Source organism: Oncorhynchus gorbuscha, unplaced genomic scaffold, assembly GCF_021184085.1.
Source record: "Oncorhynchus gorbuscha isolate QuinsamMale2020 ecotype Even-year unplaced genomic scaffold, OgorEven_v1.0 Un_scaffold_666, whole genome shotgun sequence".
NCBI classification, from domain to species: Eukaryota; Metazoa; Chordata; class Actinopteri; order Salmoniformes; family Salmonidae; genus Oncorhynchus; species Oncorhynchus gorbuscha.
This window is the reverse complement of record NW_025745759.1, coordinates 183,996-198,125: the sequence shown is the minus strand read 5'-3', so window position 1 is coordinate 198,125 and position 14,130 is coordinate 183,996. Positions and strand designations below refer to the sequence as shown.

Genomic DNA, 14,130 nt, shown 5'->3' with positions numbered 1-14,130 from the left:
CGGTGTATATTAAACAGAGGAAAATACTGCACTGCTGTTCTCGCGGCTGTAAAACTGATACTGTTTATTAATATTCCAGACTCTCTTCTCAGCGGACAACTTCATCTACTACATGACAGAGATGCTTGACACAATGATGAATGAGGTATGACCGATGCTTGACACAATGATGAATGAGGTATGACAGAGATGCTTGACACGATGATGAACGAGGTATGACTGATGCTTGACACAATGATGAATGAGGTATGACAGAGATGCTTGACACAATGATGAATGAGGTATGACCGATGCTTGACACAATGATGAACCAGGTATGACCGATGCTTGACACAGTGATGAATGAGGTATGACAGATGCTTGAAACGATGATGAACGAGGTATGACCGATGCTTGACACAGTGATGAATGAGGTATGACAGATGCTTGACACAATGATGAACGAGGTATGACCGATGCTTGACACAATGATGAACGAGGTATGACCGATGCTTGACACAGTGATGAATGAGGTATGACAGATGCTTGACACGATGATGAATGAGGTATGACAGATGCTTGACACAGTGATGAATGAGGTATGACAGAGATGCTTGACACATGATGAATGAGGTGTGACAGATGCTTGACACGATGAGGAATGAGGTGTGACAGATGCTTGACACGATGAGGAACGAGGTATGACCGATGCTTGACACGATGAGGAATGAGGTGTGACAGATGCTTGACACAATGAGGAATGAGGTGTGACAGATGCTTGACACGATGAGGAACGAGGTATGACCGATGCTTAAAACAATGATGAACGAGGTATGACCGATGCTTGACACGATGAGGAATGAGGTGTGACAGATGCTTGACACGATGAGGAACGAGGTATGACCGATGCTTGACACGATGATGAACGAGGTGTGACAGATGCTTGACACGATGAGGAATGAGGTGTGACAGATGCTTGACACGATGAGGAACGAGGTATGACCGATGCTTGACACAGTGATGAATGAGGTATGACAGATGCTTGACACGATGATGAATGAGGTATGACCGATGCTTGACACGATGATGAATGAGGTATGACAGATGCTTGACACGATGATGAATGAGGTATGACCGATGCTTGACACGATGAGGAATGAGGTATGACAGATGCTTGACACGATGAGGAACGAGGTATGACAGATGCTTGACACGATGATGAATGAGGTATGACAGATGCTTGACACGATGAGGAATGAGGTATGACAGATGCTTGACACGATGATGAATGAGGTATGACAGATGCTTGACACGATGAGGAATGAGGTATGACAGATGCTTGACACGATGAGGAATGAGGTATGACAGATGCTTGACACGATGAGGAATGAGGTATGACAGAGATGCTTGACACGATGATGAATGAGGTATGACCGATGCTTGACACGATGAGGAATGAGGTATGACAGAGATGCTTGACACGATGAGGAATGAGGTGTGACAGATGCTTGACACGATGAGGAATGAGGTATGACAGATGCTTGACACGATGAGGAATGAGGTGTGACAGATGCTTGACACAGTGATGAACGATGTATAGTCAGGTTATTTTGTAACATTTTATTATGAACTGAAGGTGATTCTATGTTGTGGTCCTTTGTTCTTCACTGATTTCTCTTTCCGTCTCTTTTCTCTCCCCCCTCTTTCTCTCTCTCTCTCGCTTTCTCGCTTTCTCTCTCGCTTTCTCTCTCTCTCTCGCTTTCTCTTTCTCTCTCTCTCTCTCTCTCTCTCTCTTTCTCTCTCTCTCTCCCTCTCTCAGGTCCCTAGGATGATAGTGAACATCGTTCAGATCCTTCCCATGGAGACTCTCAGAGAAGTTCAGAGGCCCTCCATCGGCTGTGAGCTCCAAAAGTAGGACTGCTCTCCCTAACCTTGAAACAATTCCACTCAAGTGTCTTTAAATGTTGTAATCTCTACCACAAAGTTTCTGCTCCCACTTGGTGGTACCAGGGGATAAATCTACCGACCTGAAGGAACTAGGGTTAGAGGTTAAGAGTTGGGGTTAAATTACTGAAATGTTGTAATCTCTACCAAGGAGGTTCTGCTCCTGCTTGGTGTTACCAGGGGATAAATCTACCGACCTGAAGGAACTAGGGTTAGAGTTTAGGAGTTGGGGTTAAATTACTGAAATGTTGTAATCTCTACCAAGGAGGTTCTGCTCCTGCTTGGTGTTACCAGAGGATAACTCTACTGACCTGAAGGAACTTATAGAACTCAACTTTGAATTTCAGGTGTGTGTTGATACAGCCCTCTATCCAAGGGGTGGGCAACTCCAGTTCTCAAGGGCCTGATTGGTGCCCACCCCTGCTCTATCCCAGCATGCAACCTGTGTGTACACTTCCCTATCTTCCACTGAGTACCCTTGACATGATATTCTATTGATACCTATCTCTCATTGTGTTTCTAGTGGAGGCTGGAGAAGCTTCTGGAAAGCGACCGCTTCTTCAAAGAGGACTTTGCTGTGGTTCTGCAGCCCTATCTTCAAAACGCCCAGCCACCAAGACTGCCTGTTCGTTCCCTACCCATGAACCTCTAACTCCTAACCACTAACCCCCAACATCTAACCCCTACCTACAACACACAGAACCACCAAGACTAACTGTTCGTTCTCTAACCCCTAACCCATACCACCTAACCTCTAACCCCTACCTACAATACGCCCAAACACCAAGACCAACCGTTCATTCCCTAACCCCTAACCTCTACCTACAACAAGTTCAACCAGACTAATCATTTGTTCCTTCAGGACAAAGAGTTCAATCTTGGTTTCATCAGACCAGAAAATCTTGTTTCTCATGGTCTGAGAATCCTTTAAGTGCATTTTGGTAAACTCCAAGCGGGCTGTCATGTGCCTTTTACTGAGGAGTGGCTTCCGTCTGGCCACTCTATCATTTAGGCCTGATTGGTGGAGTGCTGCAAAGAGGGTTGTCCTTCTGGAAGGTTCTTCCATCTCCACAGAGGAACTCTGGAGCTCTGTCAGAGTGACCATCGGGTTCTTGGTCATCTCCCTGACCAAGGCCCTTCTCCCCTGATTGCTCAGTTTGGCCGGGCGGCCAGCTCTAGGAAGAGTCTGGGTGGTTCCAAACTTCTTCCATTGAAGAATGATGGAGGCCACTGTGTTATTGGGGACCTTCAATGCTGCAGGCATTTTTTGGTACCCTTCCCCAGATCTGTGCCCCGACACAATCCTGTCTCAGAGCTCTACGGACAATTCCTTCAACCTCATGGCTTGTTTTTTTCTCTCTGACATGCACTGTCAACAGTGAGACATGTTATAGGATGCACCTGAGCTCAGTTTGTAGTCTCATAGTAAAGGGTCTGAATACCAATGTAAATAAGGTATTTAAAAAAAAATGTAAATGTTTATTTCTAAATACCTGTTTTCGCCTTGTCATTAAGGGGTATTGTGTGTAGATTGATGAGGATTTATTTAATCAATATTAGAATAAGGCTGTAACGTAACAAAATGCAGAACAAGGGAAGGGGTCTGAATACTTTCTAAATGCGCTGTAAGTAACTCTAAATGAAGCATAGAGGAGTACCTGTAACTCTAAATGAAGCATAGAGGAGTACCTGTAACTCTAAATGAAGCATAGATTACCTGTAACTCTAAATGAAGCATAGAGGAGTACCTGTAACTCTAAATGAAGCATAGAGTACCTGTAACTCTAAATGAAGAACCTGTAACTCTAAATGAAGCATAGAGGAGTACCTGTAACTCTAAATGAAGCATAGAGGAGTACCTGTAACTCTAAATGAAGCATAGAGGAGTACCTGTAACTCTAAATGAAGCATAGAGGAGTACCTGTAACTCTAAATGAAGCATAGAGGAGTACCTGTAACTCTAAATGAAGCATAGAGGAGTACCTGTAACTCTAAATGAAGCATAGAGTACCTGTAACTCTAAATGAAGCATAGAGGAGTACCTGTAACTCTAAATGAAGCATAGAGTACCTGTAACTCTAAATGAAGCATAGAGGAGTACCTGTAACTCTAAATGAAGCATAGAGGAGTACCTGTAACTCTAAATGAAGCATAGAGGAGTACCTGTAACTCTAAATGAAGCATAGAGTACCTGTAACTCTAAATGAAGCATAGAGGAGTACCTGTAACTCTAAATGAAGCATAGAGGAGTACCTGTAACTCTAAATGAAGCATAGAGGAGTACCTGTAACTCTAAATGAACCATATAGGAGTACCTGTGTCTATACTATAAACATACTATAAATATAAACATACATACTATAAATAATGCCATGGAATTCTGAGCAACTCTTGCCTGCTAAAAGAGCTAGTGTAGCCCACAGCCATTTGTCAATGTGCAGGGGTACGGGTGAGTAATGACACTATATACAGGGGGTACCAGTACAGAGTCAATGTGCAGGGGTACGGGTGAGTAATGAGACTATATACAGGGGGTACCAGTACAGAGTCAATGTGCAGGGGTACGGGTTAGTAATGAGACTACATACAGGGGGTACCAGTACAGAGTCAATGTGCAGGGGTACGGGTTAGTAATGAGACTATATACAGGGGTACCAGTACAGAGTTAATGTGCAGGGGTACAGGTTAGTAATGAGACTATATACAGGGGGTACCAGTACAGAGTCAATGTGCAGGGGTACAGGTTAGTAATGAGACTATATACAGGGGGTACCAGTACAGAGTCAATGTGCAGGGGTACAGATTAGTTGAGGTAATTTGTACATGTAGGTAGGGGTAAAGTGACTATGCATGGATAATGAACAGCGAGTAGCAGCAGTGTAAAAACAAAATAGTCCACGTGGCCATTTGATAAATTGTTCAGCAGTCTTATGGTTTGGGGGTAGAAGCTGTTAAGGAGCCTTTTTGACCTGGACTTGGCGCTCCAGTACCGCTTGCCGTGAGGTAGCAGAGAGAACAGTCTATGACATGTGTGACTGGAGTCTTACCTCCTAAACCCTAACCTCTAAGCCTTACCCCCTAAACCCTAACCTCTAACCCTTACCTACAACACGCCCAACCACAAAGATTTACACAGTATTCGTTTCCTTACCCTTAACTCATACCTACAACAAGCCCATCCACCAAGATGAAATGTTTGTTCCCTAACCCTAACCCTTACCCCCTAAACCTTAACCTCCAACCCCTACCTACAACATTCCCAACCACCAAGACTACCTGTGTTTGCTCCCTAACACCTACCTACGCTACAACAGACTGCAAATTTGTTCCCAAACCCCTACCTACGCCACACCCAACAACCGATACTGTCTATTCGTTCCCTACCTACGCCAAACTCAACCTCCGAGACTGTCTATTCGTTCCCTAACCCCTACCTATGCTACAACAGACTGCCTATTAGTTCCCTAAACCCTACCTACCCTCCAACCGAGGCTGCCTGTTTGTTCCCTACCCTCTGACCTCTAACACCTGATCTCTAACCCCTTCCTACAACATTCCCAACCACCAAGATTTACACAGTATTCAATAAATCAAATCGATCTGCTACATCTATGATTTACTAAATAACTGAATCACTTAAAAAATCATATGTTTTAGCATAGTACCCTTGATAAATTAATGACCGTCTGTTATTGATTTTCACTTTAGGATGGAAAAATAGATCTCAGCTTTTTCACCGCAGACTGTTTCCACTTCAGAGTGAAGGGCCACGAGGAGCTGGCCAAGGGTTTATGGAACAACATGGTGAGTTAGGGGTTAAGGTTAGGAGCTGGCCAAGGGTTTATGGAACAACATGGTGAGTTAGGGGTTAAGGTTAGGAGCTGGCCAAGGGTTGTTAGGTGTTATGGAACAACATGGTGAGTTAGGGGTTAAGGTTAGGAGCTGGCCAAGGGTTTATGGAACCACATGGTGAGTTAGGGGTTAAGGTTAGGAGCTGGCCAAGGGTTTATGGAACAACATGGTGAGTTAGGGGTTAAGGTTAGGAGCTGGCCAAGGGTTTATGGAACAACATGGTGAGTTAGGGGTTAAGGTTAGGAGCTGGCCAAGGGACAATGGAACCACATGGTGAGTTAGGGGTTAAGGTTAGGAGCTGGCCAAGGGTTTATGGAACCACATGGTGAGTTAGGGGTTAAAGTTAGGAGCTGGCCAAGGGTTTATGGAACAACATGGTGAACAACAACATGGTGAGTTAGGGGTTAAGGTTAGGAGCTGGCCAAGGGTTTGAGTTAGGGGTTAACCACATGGTGAGTTAGGGGTTAAGGTTAGGAGCTGGCCAAGGGTTTATGGAACCACATGGTGAGTTAGGGGTTAAGGTTAGGAGCTGGCCAAGGGTTTATGGAACCACATGGTGAGTTAGGGGTTAAGGTTAGGAGCTGGCCAAGGGTTTATGGAACAACATGGTGAGTTAGGGGTTAAGGTTAGGAGCTGGCCAAGGGACAATGGAACCACATGGTGAGTTAGGGGTTAAGATTAGGAGCTGGCCAAGGGTTTATGGAACAACATGGTGAGTTAGGGGTTAGGGGTTAAGGTTAGGGGATTAGGATTTAGGGGTTTGGGTTAGCAGTTGGGACTATGAAACAACATGGTGAACCCTCTTAACCTTTCTATGTTAAATAACGTTATGGGAAAATATTGCATACATTTTTTTGCGAAGAGAACACCGAGTTGTGTTTTGTTAATTTGAGCATGTCCTCACATTTTTTTCCAGTTCCAACCGGAGGGACAAAAAGAGTTGGTGTCCACATTCTCAAACCCTGTCAAACTCATCTGCCCAACCAAGGTACTTGTATTGTATTTATTAAGGATCCACATTAGTTCCTACTGAGGTAGCAGCTACTCTTCCTGGGGTTTATTATGGATCCACATTAGTTCCTGCCAAGGCAGCAGCTACTCTTCCTGGGGTTTATTATGGATCCCCATTAGTTCCTGTCAAGACAGCAGCTACTCTTCCTGGGGTTTATTATGGATCCCCATTAGTTCCTGCCAAGGCAGCAGCTACTCTTCCTGGGGTTTATTATGGATCTCCATTAGTTCCTGCTAAGGCAGCAGCTACTCTTCCTAGGGTTTATTATGGATCCCCATTAGTTCCTGCCAAGGTAGCAGCTACTTAAATGTAAATGTTAAATGTACTCTTCCTGGGATCCTGCAAAATTAAGACAGTCCTATACAATTTTAAAAACAACAGATTTCACAACAAATTAAGTGTTACTCTACTACCACCTATCTACAACACAAAATGTGTACGTGTGTATAGTGCATATGTTATGTGTGTGTGTGTGTGTGTGTGTGTGTGTGTGTGTGTGTGTGTGTGTGTGTGTGTGTGTGTGTGTGTGTGTGTGTGTGTGTGTGTGTGTGTGTGTGTGTGTGTGTGTGTGTGTGTGTGTGTGTGTGTGTGTGTGTGTGTGTGTGTGTGTGTGTGTGTGTGTGTGTGTGTGTGTGTACAGTATGCATGTGTCTGTGTCTCTAAGATGGCGCAAACAGACATGGCCGCTCTGCTTCTGGCTCCAAAGCAACTTTGCAGTATTTTTTTTATTTTTGTGTGTTATGTCTAACGTTATTGGCCCAGAACGTTTTTTGCATAATTACATTCAACCAGAAATAACTTTTGGATATCAGAGCGATGGTAATTCACCAACATTCCGACCAGAAGTTTGACTGAATTGTTCGTACCCCCCCCAAGGCAATTGAACTTATCTCAAACACTACTCCAAAATGCAGCCTTCGGAGAAGAGGTTTTCAGAGTGGACTTCTAGTTCAACTCAGGAGGCGTGCACACCATCCACCGCTTCCGAGTATATTACTCACTAATGTTCAGTCTCTGGAAAATAAAGTAGATGAACTCAGGGCGAGGATCTATATCTATATCCGGAGAGAGCCAGCTGTGTTCTCGGTACATTGCGCAGACAGCAATAAAGAACTCTCCAGGAAGAAGAAAGGTGTATGTTTCATGATTACCTACTCATGGTGTGATTGTCGTAATGTACAGAAACTCCTAAAGTCCTTTTGTTCACCTATAATACCTCACAATCAAATGCCAACCGTGTTACCTCCCAAGAGAATTCTCTTCGGTTATATTAACAGCCCATGTATATTCCCCCTCAAGCCGATACCACGACGGCCCTCAAAGAACTACAGTGGACTTTGTGTAAACTGGAAACCACATATCCCGAAGCCACAATTATTTGTAGCTGGGAACTTTTAATAAAGAAAATCTGAGGAAAACTCTACCGAAGTTCTATCAACACATTGCCTGTAGTGCTTCAAAAACTCTCAACCATTGTTCCATTCCCTTCCGGGATGGCTGTGAGGCACGACCCCAACCTGCCTTCGGGAAATCAGATCACGACTCCATTCTGCTCTTCCCTTCTTATAGGCATGAGGATTGTTTTTATCACATGGACTGAGATATCAATCAGTCAAATGTATTTATAAAGCCCTTCTTACATCAGCTCATGTCACAAAGTGCTGTACGGAAACCCAGCATAAAACCTTAAACAGCAAGTAATGCAGGTGTAGAAGCACAGTGGCTAGGAAAAACTAGGGAGGAGGAGAGAGAGAGGGAGAGAGAGAGAGAGAGAGAGAGAGAGAGAGAAGGTGTATTTTTTTTAAATCTGATTTTACTGCTTGCTTCAGTTACTTGATGTGGAATAGAGTTCCATGTAGTCATGGCTCTATGTTCTATGTTGTACTGTGTGCCTCCCATAGTCTGTTCTGGACTTGGGGACTGTGAAGAGACCTCTGGTGGCATGTGTTGTGGGGTATGCATGGGTCTAACCCTAACAAACAGCTCAGTGAAGTCAACATGTCATTACTTCTCACAAAGACCAGCAGTGGTGAAGTCCATCTCTCCTCTGCTTTGAACCAGGAGAGATTTACATGCATATTATTAATGTTAGCTCTCTGTGTACATCCAAGGGCCAGTCGTGCTGCCCTGTTCTGAGACAATTGTGATTTTCAGAGGTCCCTCTTTGTGGCACATGACCACAGGACTGAACAGTAGTCCAGGTGCTACAAAACTAGAGCCTGTAGGACCTGCCTTGTTTATAGTGTTGTTAAGAAGGTAGAAACTAGGGCCTGTAGGACCTGCCTTGTTGACAGTACTGTTAAGAAGGCAGAGCAACGCTATATTATAGACAGACTTCTCCTCATCTTAGCTCTTGTATCAACATGTTTTGACCATGACAGTTTAGAATCCAGTGTTACAACAAGTAGTTTAGTCACCTCAACACGCTCAATTTCTACAATGCTGCATCAAATGTACATTATCCTACGGGCATTGGGAGACACAATGTAATTAACTTAATTTATGTCCCTCTAACTGCCCTTCATGGCTCTGTTGATCCTGCAGCTATTGAATGCAGTAATCATGTGCCTATGAACCAGAGATACAGTGGGGAGAACAAGTATTTGATACACTGCCGATTTTGCAGGTTTTCCTACTTACAAAGCATTTAGAGGTCTGTCATTTTTATCATAGGTACACTTCAACAAAAATTTCACATTGTATGATTTTTAAGTAATTATTTTGCATTTTAGTGCATGACATAAGTTTTTGATCACCTACCAACCAGTATGAATTCCGGCTCGATTCTAGATTTAATTTTGGATTGGAGATGCTTAGGAGAGTTTACAGTCTAACCAGACACATAAGTATTTGTAGTTGTCCACGTATTCTAAGTCAGAGCCGTCCAGAGTAGTGATGCGGGCAGTGATCGATTGAGTAGCAAGCATTTAGTTTTACTTGCATTTAAGAGCAGTTGGAGGCCACAGAAGGAGAGTTGTATGGCATTGAAGCTCGTCTGGAGGTTAGTTAACACAGTGTCCAAGGAGGGGCCAGAAGTATACAGAATGATGTTGTCTGCGTAGAGGTGGATCAGAGAATCACCAGCAGCAAGAGCAAATCAAATCAAATCAAATGTATTTATATAGCCCTTCGTACATCAGCTGATATCTCAAAGTGCTGTACAGAAACCTAGCCTAAAACCCCAAACAGCAAGCAATGCAGGTGTAGAAGCACGGTGGCTAGGAAAAACTCCCTAGAAAGGACAAAACCTAGGAAGAAACCTAGAGAGGAACCAGGCTATGTGGGGTGGCCAGTCCTCTTCTGGCTGTGCCGGGTGGAGATTACAACAGAACATGGCCAAGATGTTCAAATGTTCATAAATGACCAGCATGGTCGAATAATAGTAAGGCACAACAGTTGAAACTGGAGCAGCAGCATGGCCAGGTGGACTGGGGACAGCAAGGAGTCATCATGTCAGGTAGTCCTGGGGCATGGTCCTAGGGCTCAGGTCAGTTGAAACTGGAGCAGCAGCATGGCCAGGTGGACTGGGGACAGCAAGGAGTCATCATGTCAGGTAGTCCTGGGGCATGGTCCTAGGGCGCAGGTCCTCCGAGAGAGAGAAAGAAAGAAGGAGAGAATTATAGAACGCACACTTAGATTCACACAGGACACCAAATAGGACAGGAGAAGTACTCCAGATATAACAAACTGACCCTAGCCCCCCGACACAAACTACTGCAGCATAAATACTGGAAGCTGAGACAGGAGGGGACAGGAGACACTGTGGCCCCATCCGAGGACACCCCCGGACAGGGCCAAACAGGAAGTATATAACCCCACCCACTTTGCCAAAGCACAGCCCCCACACCACTAGAGGGATATCTTCAACCACCAACTTACCATCCTGAGACAAGGCTGAGTATAGCCCACAAAGATCTCCGCCATGGCAGAGAGCAACATCATTGATGTATAAAGAGAAGAGTCGGCCTGAGATTTGAACCCTGTGGCATCCCCATAGAGACTGCCAGAGGCCCTCCGATTTGACAACAGGCCCTCCGATTTAACACACTGAACTCTATCAGAGAAGTAGTTGGTAAACCAGGCGAGGCAATCATTTGAGAAACCAAGGCTGTCGAGTCTGCCAATAAGAATGTGGTGATTGAGTCGAAAGCCTTGGCCAGGTCGATGAATACGGCTGCACAGTAATGTCTCTTTTCGATGGCGGTTATGATGTCGTTTAGGACCTTGAGCGTGGCTGAGGTGCACCCATGACCAGCTCTGAAACCAGATTGTATAGTGGAGAAGGTACGGTGATATTCGAAATGGTCGGTAATCTGTTTGTTAACTTGGCTTTTGAAGCTCTTAGAGAGACAGGGTAGGAAAGATATAGGTCTGTAGCAGTTTGGGTCTAGAGTTTCTCCCCCTTTGAAGATGGGGATGACCGCGGCAGCTGTCCAGTTTTTGGGATCTCAGACGATATGAAAGAGAGGTTGAACAGGCTAGTAATAGGTGTTGCAACAATTTCAGAAGAAGAAGGGTCCAGATTGTTTAGCCTGGCTGATTTGTAGGGTCCAGATTTTGCAGCTCTTTCAGAACATTAGCTATCTGGATTTGGGTGAAGGAGAAATGGTGGGGGCATTGGTGAGTTGCTGTGGAGGGTGACGGGCAGTTGACAGGGGTAGGGGTAGCCAGGTGGAAAGCATGGCCAGCCGTAGAGAAATGCTTATTGAAATTCTCAATTATAGTGGGTTTATCGGTGGGTTTATCGGTGGTAAGTGTTTCCTAGCCTCAGAGCTGTGGGCAGCTGGGAGGAGGTGCTTTAATAGACTTGACAGTGTTCCAGAACTTTTTTGAGTTTGTACTACAGGATGCAAATTTCTGTTTTAAAAGCTAGCCTTAGCTTTCCAAACTGCCTGTGTATATTTGTTCCTAACTTCCCTGAAAAGTTGCATATCACGGGGGCTATTCGATGCTAATGCAGAATCCCACAGGATGTTTTTGTGCTGATCAAGGGCAGACAGGTCTGGCGTGAACCAAGGACTATATCTATTCCTAGTTCTAAATGTTTTGAATGGGGCATGCTTGTTTATTAAGATGGTGAGGAAGGCACTTTTAAAGAATAGCCAGGCATCATCTACTGATGGGATGAGGTCAATGTCATTCCAGGATACCCCAGCCAGGTTGATTAGAAAGGCCTGCTCACAGAAGTGTTTCAGGGAGCGTTTGACAGTGATGAGGGGTGGTTGTTTGGTCGCAAACCCATTACGGATGCAGGCAATGAGGCAGTGATATTTATTGAAACCAGCAGAGGTGTATTTGGAGGGGGAGTTAGTTAGGATGACATCTATGAGGGTGCCAGTGTTTACGGATTTGGAGTTGTACCTGGTAGGTTCATTGATAATTTGTGTGAGATTGAGGGTTTCCGGCTTAGATTGTAGGATAGCCGGGGTGTTAAGCATGTCCCAGTTTAGGTCACCTAGTAGCATGAGCTCAGAAGATGGATGGGGGGCAATCGGTTCACATATGGTGTGGAGGCCACAGCTGGGGGCAGAGGGGGGTCTATTGCAAGAGGCAACAGTGAGAGACTTGTTTCTGGAAAGGTGAATTTTTAGAAGTAGAAGCTTGAATTGTTTGGTACAGACCTGGATAGTAAGACAGAACTCTGCAGGCTATCTTTGCAGTAGTTTGCAACACTGCCCCCTTTGGCAGTTCTATCTTGGCGGAAAATGTTATAGTTAGGGATGGAGTTTTCAGGGTTTTTGGTGGTTTTCCTAAGCCAGGATTCAGACACGGCTAAGACATCCGGGTTGGCAGAGTGTGCTAAAGCAGTGAGTAGAACAAACTTAGGGAGTAGGCATGAAACCAAGGCTTTTACGGTTACAGAAGAAAACCAATGAGAGCACCTGGGGAGTGGGAGTGGAGCTAGGCACTGCAGGACCTGGATTAACCTCTACATCACCAGAGGAACAGAGGAGAAGTAGGATAAGGGTATGGCTAAAGGCCATAAGAATTGGTCGTCTAGCACGTTGGGAACAGAGAGTAAAAGGAGCAGGTTTCTTGGAACGATAGCATAGATTCAAGGCATAGTGTACAGACAAAGGTAAGGTAGGATGTGAGTACATTGGAGGTAAACCTAGGCATTAAGTAATGATGAGATGGTGATGTCATCGCATGTGTAGGAGGTGGAACGACATGGTTGGTTAAGGCATATCGAGCAGGGATAGAGGCTCTACAGTGAAATAATCACTAACCAGGACAGTAATGGACGAGGCATATTGATATTAGAGAGACGCATGCATAGCCAAGTGAACATAAGGGTCCAGTGAGTGGTTGGTCTGGTTGGGGGCACGGCGATTCAGACAGTTAGCAGGCCGGTGCTAACAAGCTAGCAGTTAGTAGGCCGGGGATAACAAGCTAGCAGTTAGCAAACCGGGGTTAGCAAGCTAGCAGCTAGCAGACCGGGTTAGCAAGCAAGCAGTTAGCAGACCGGGGCTAACAAGCTAGCAGTTAGCAGACCCGGGTTAGCAAGCTAGCAGTTAGCAGACCGGGGAAAGCAAGCTAGCAGTTAGTAGACCGGGGTTAGCAAGTTAGCAGAAGGGTCTATGGGGGACGTCGCGATGGAGGTAAGTCTGTTTTTGCCTATTCGTGCGGTGACGTTGACCAGTCGTAGATTAGTAGGGTTCCAAGTAGCTCTAGGTAGCTAACAGGCCGCGGTTAGCAGAATGGGCCTTCAGCGGACGTTGCCCCTGAGTGGCTGTTGGAATCCTCGGGCAGATTATGTCGGTATTCCATGTCGGTATCCGTGCCCCGTACCGGCAGTATAAGGGGTCCGGATATTGTAGCCTGGGAGTGGGCTTCGGTGGTAGCCCAGGAGCCATAGCCAGGCTAGCTTCAGGCTAATTGGTGCTTGCTCCAGGATGGAAATGCTAGCCAGGAGTAGTCACCCGGGATTGCGGTTAGCTAGTTGCGAAGATCCAGATGCAAATGTTCAGAGTTTGCGGTAGGAATCCGGGGATATGCAGAGAAAAAACATAGGTCCGTTATGCTCTGGTTTGAGTCACGTTGTACAAACTGGCGAGAGCTTTCCGAGCTAAAGGTTAGCTGATGACCGCTAGCAATGGTTTCTTGACTGATAGCTGGTAGTTAGCTGGCTAGCTTCAGTTGAGGGATTCCAGATCAGAAGGAAATAGAAATACTTTAGAAGAAAAGCAGATCCACGCCACATTGGGTAAGGCGGGTTGCAGGAGAGTATTTAGAAGTTGATGTTTAGGAAAATATTTTTAAAAGATATGCGAAGAAAAGGATATATACAGGGACACAACAGGACAAAGACAAAATACTACACCATCTTGGATTTAATAAGG

The 14,130-nt window shown here is 45.1% G+C and overlaps 1 protein-coding gene across 1 annotated transcript in view; it reads left to right on the top strand.

Moving 5' to 3' along the window:
• Positions 1 to 14,130, top strand: part of LOC124019750 (phospholipase B1, membrane-associated-like) — a 35,322-nt gene that overhangs the window by 15,317 nt on the left and 5,875 nt on the right. Inside the window, exons 10-15 of the mRNA XM_046335171.1 lie at positions 80 to 145; positions 1,799 to 1,890; positions 2,189 to 2,270; positions 2,447 to 2,548; positions 5,632 to 5,727; positions 6,692 to 6,763. Of these exons, the coding sequence (XP_046191127.1) occupies positions 80 to 145; positions 1,799 to 1,890; positions 2,189 to 2,270; positions 2,447 to 2,548; positions 5,632 to 5,727; positions 6,692 to 6,763 (510 nt within the window). The remainder of the gene's footprint in view (positions 1 to 79; positions 146 to 1,798; positions 1,891 to 2,188; positions 2,271 to 2,446; positions 2,549 to 5,631; positions 5,728 to 6,691; positions 6,764 to 14,130) is intronic.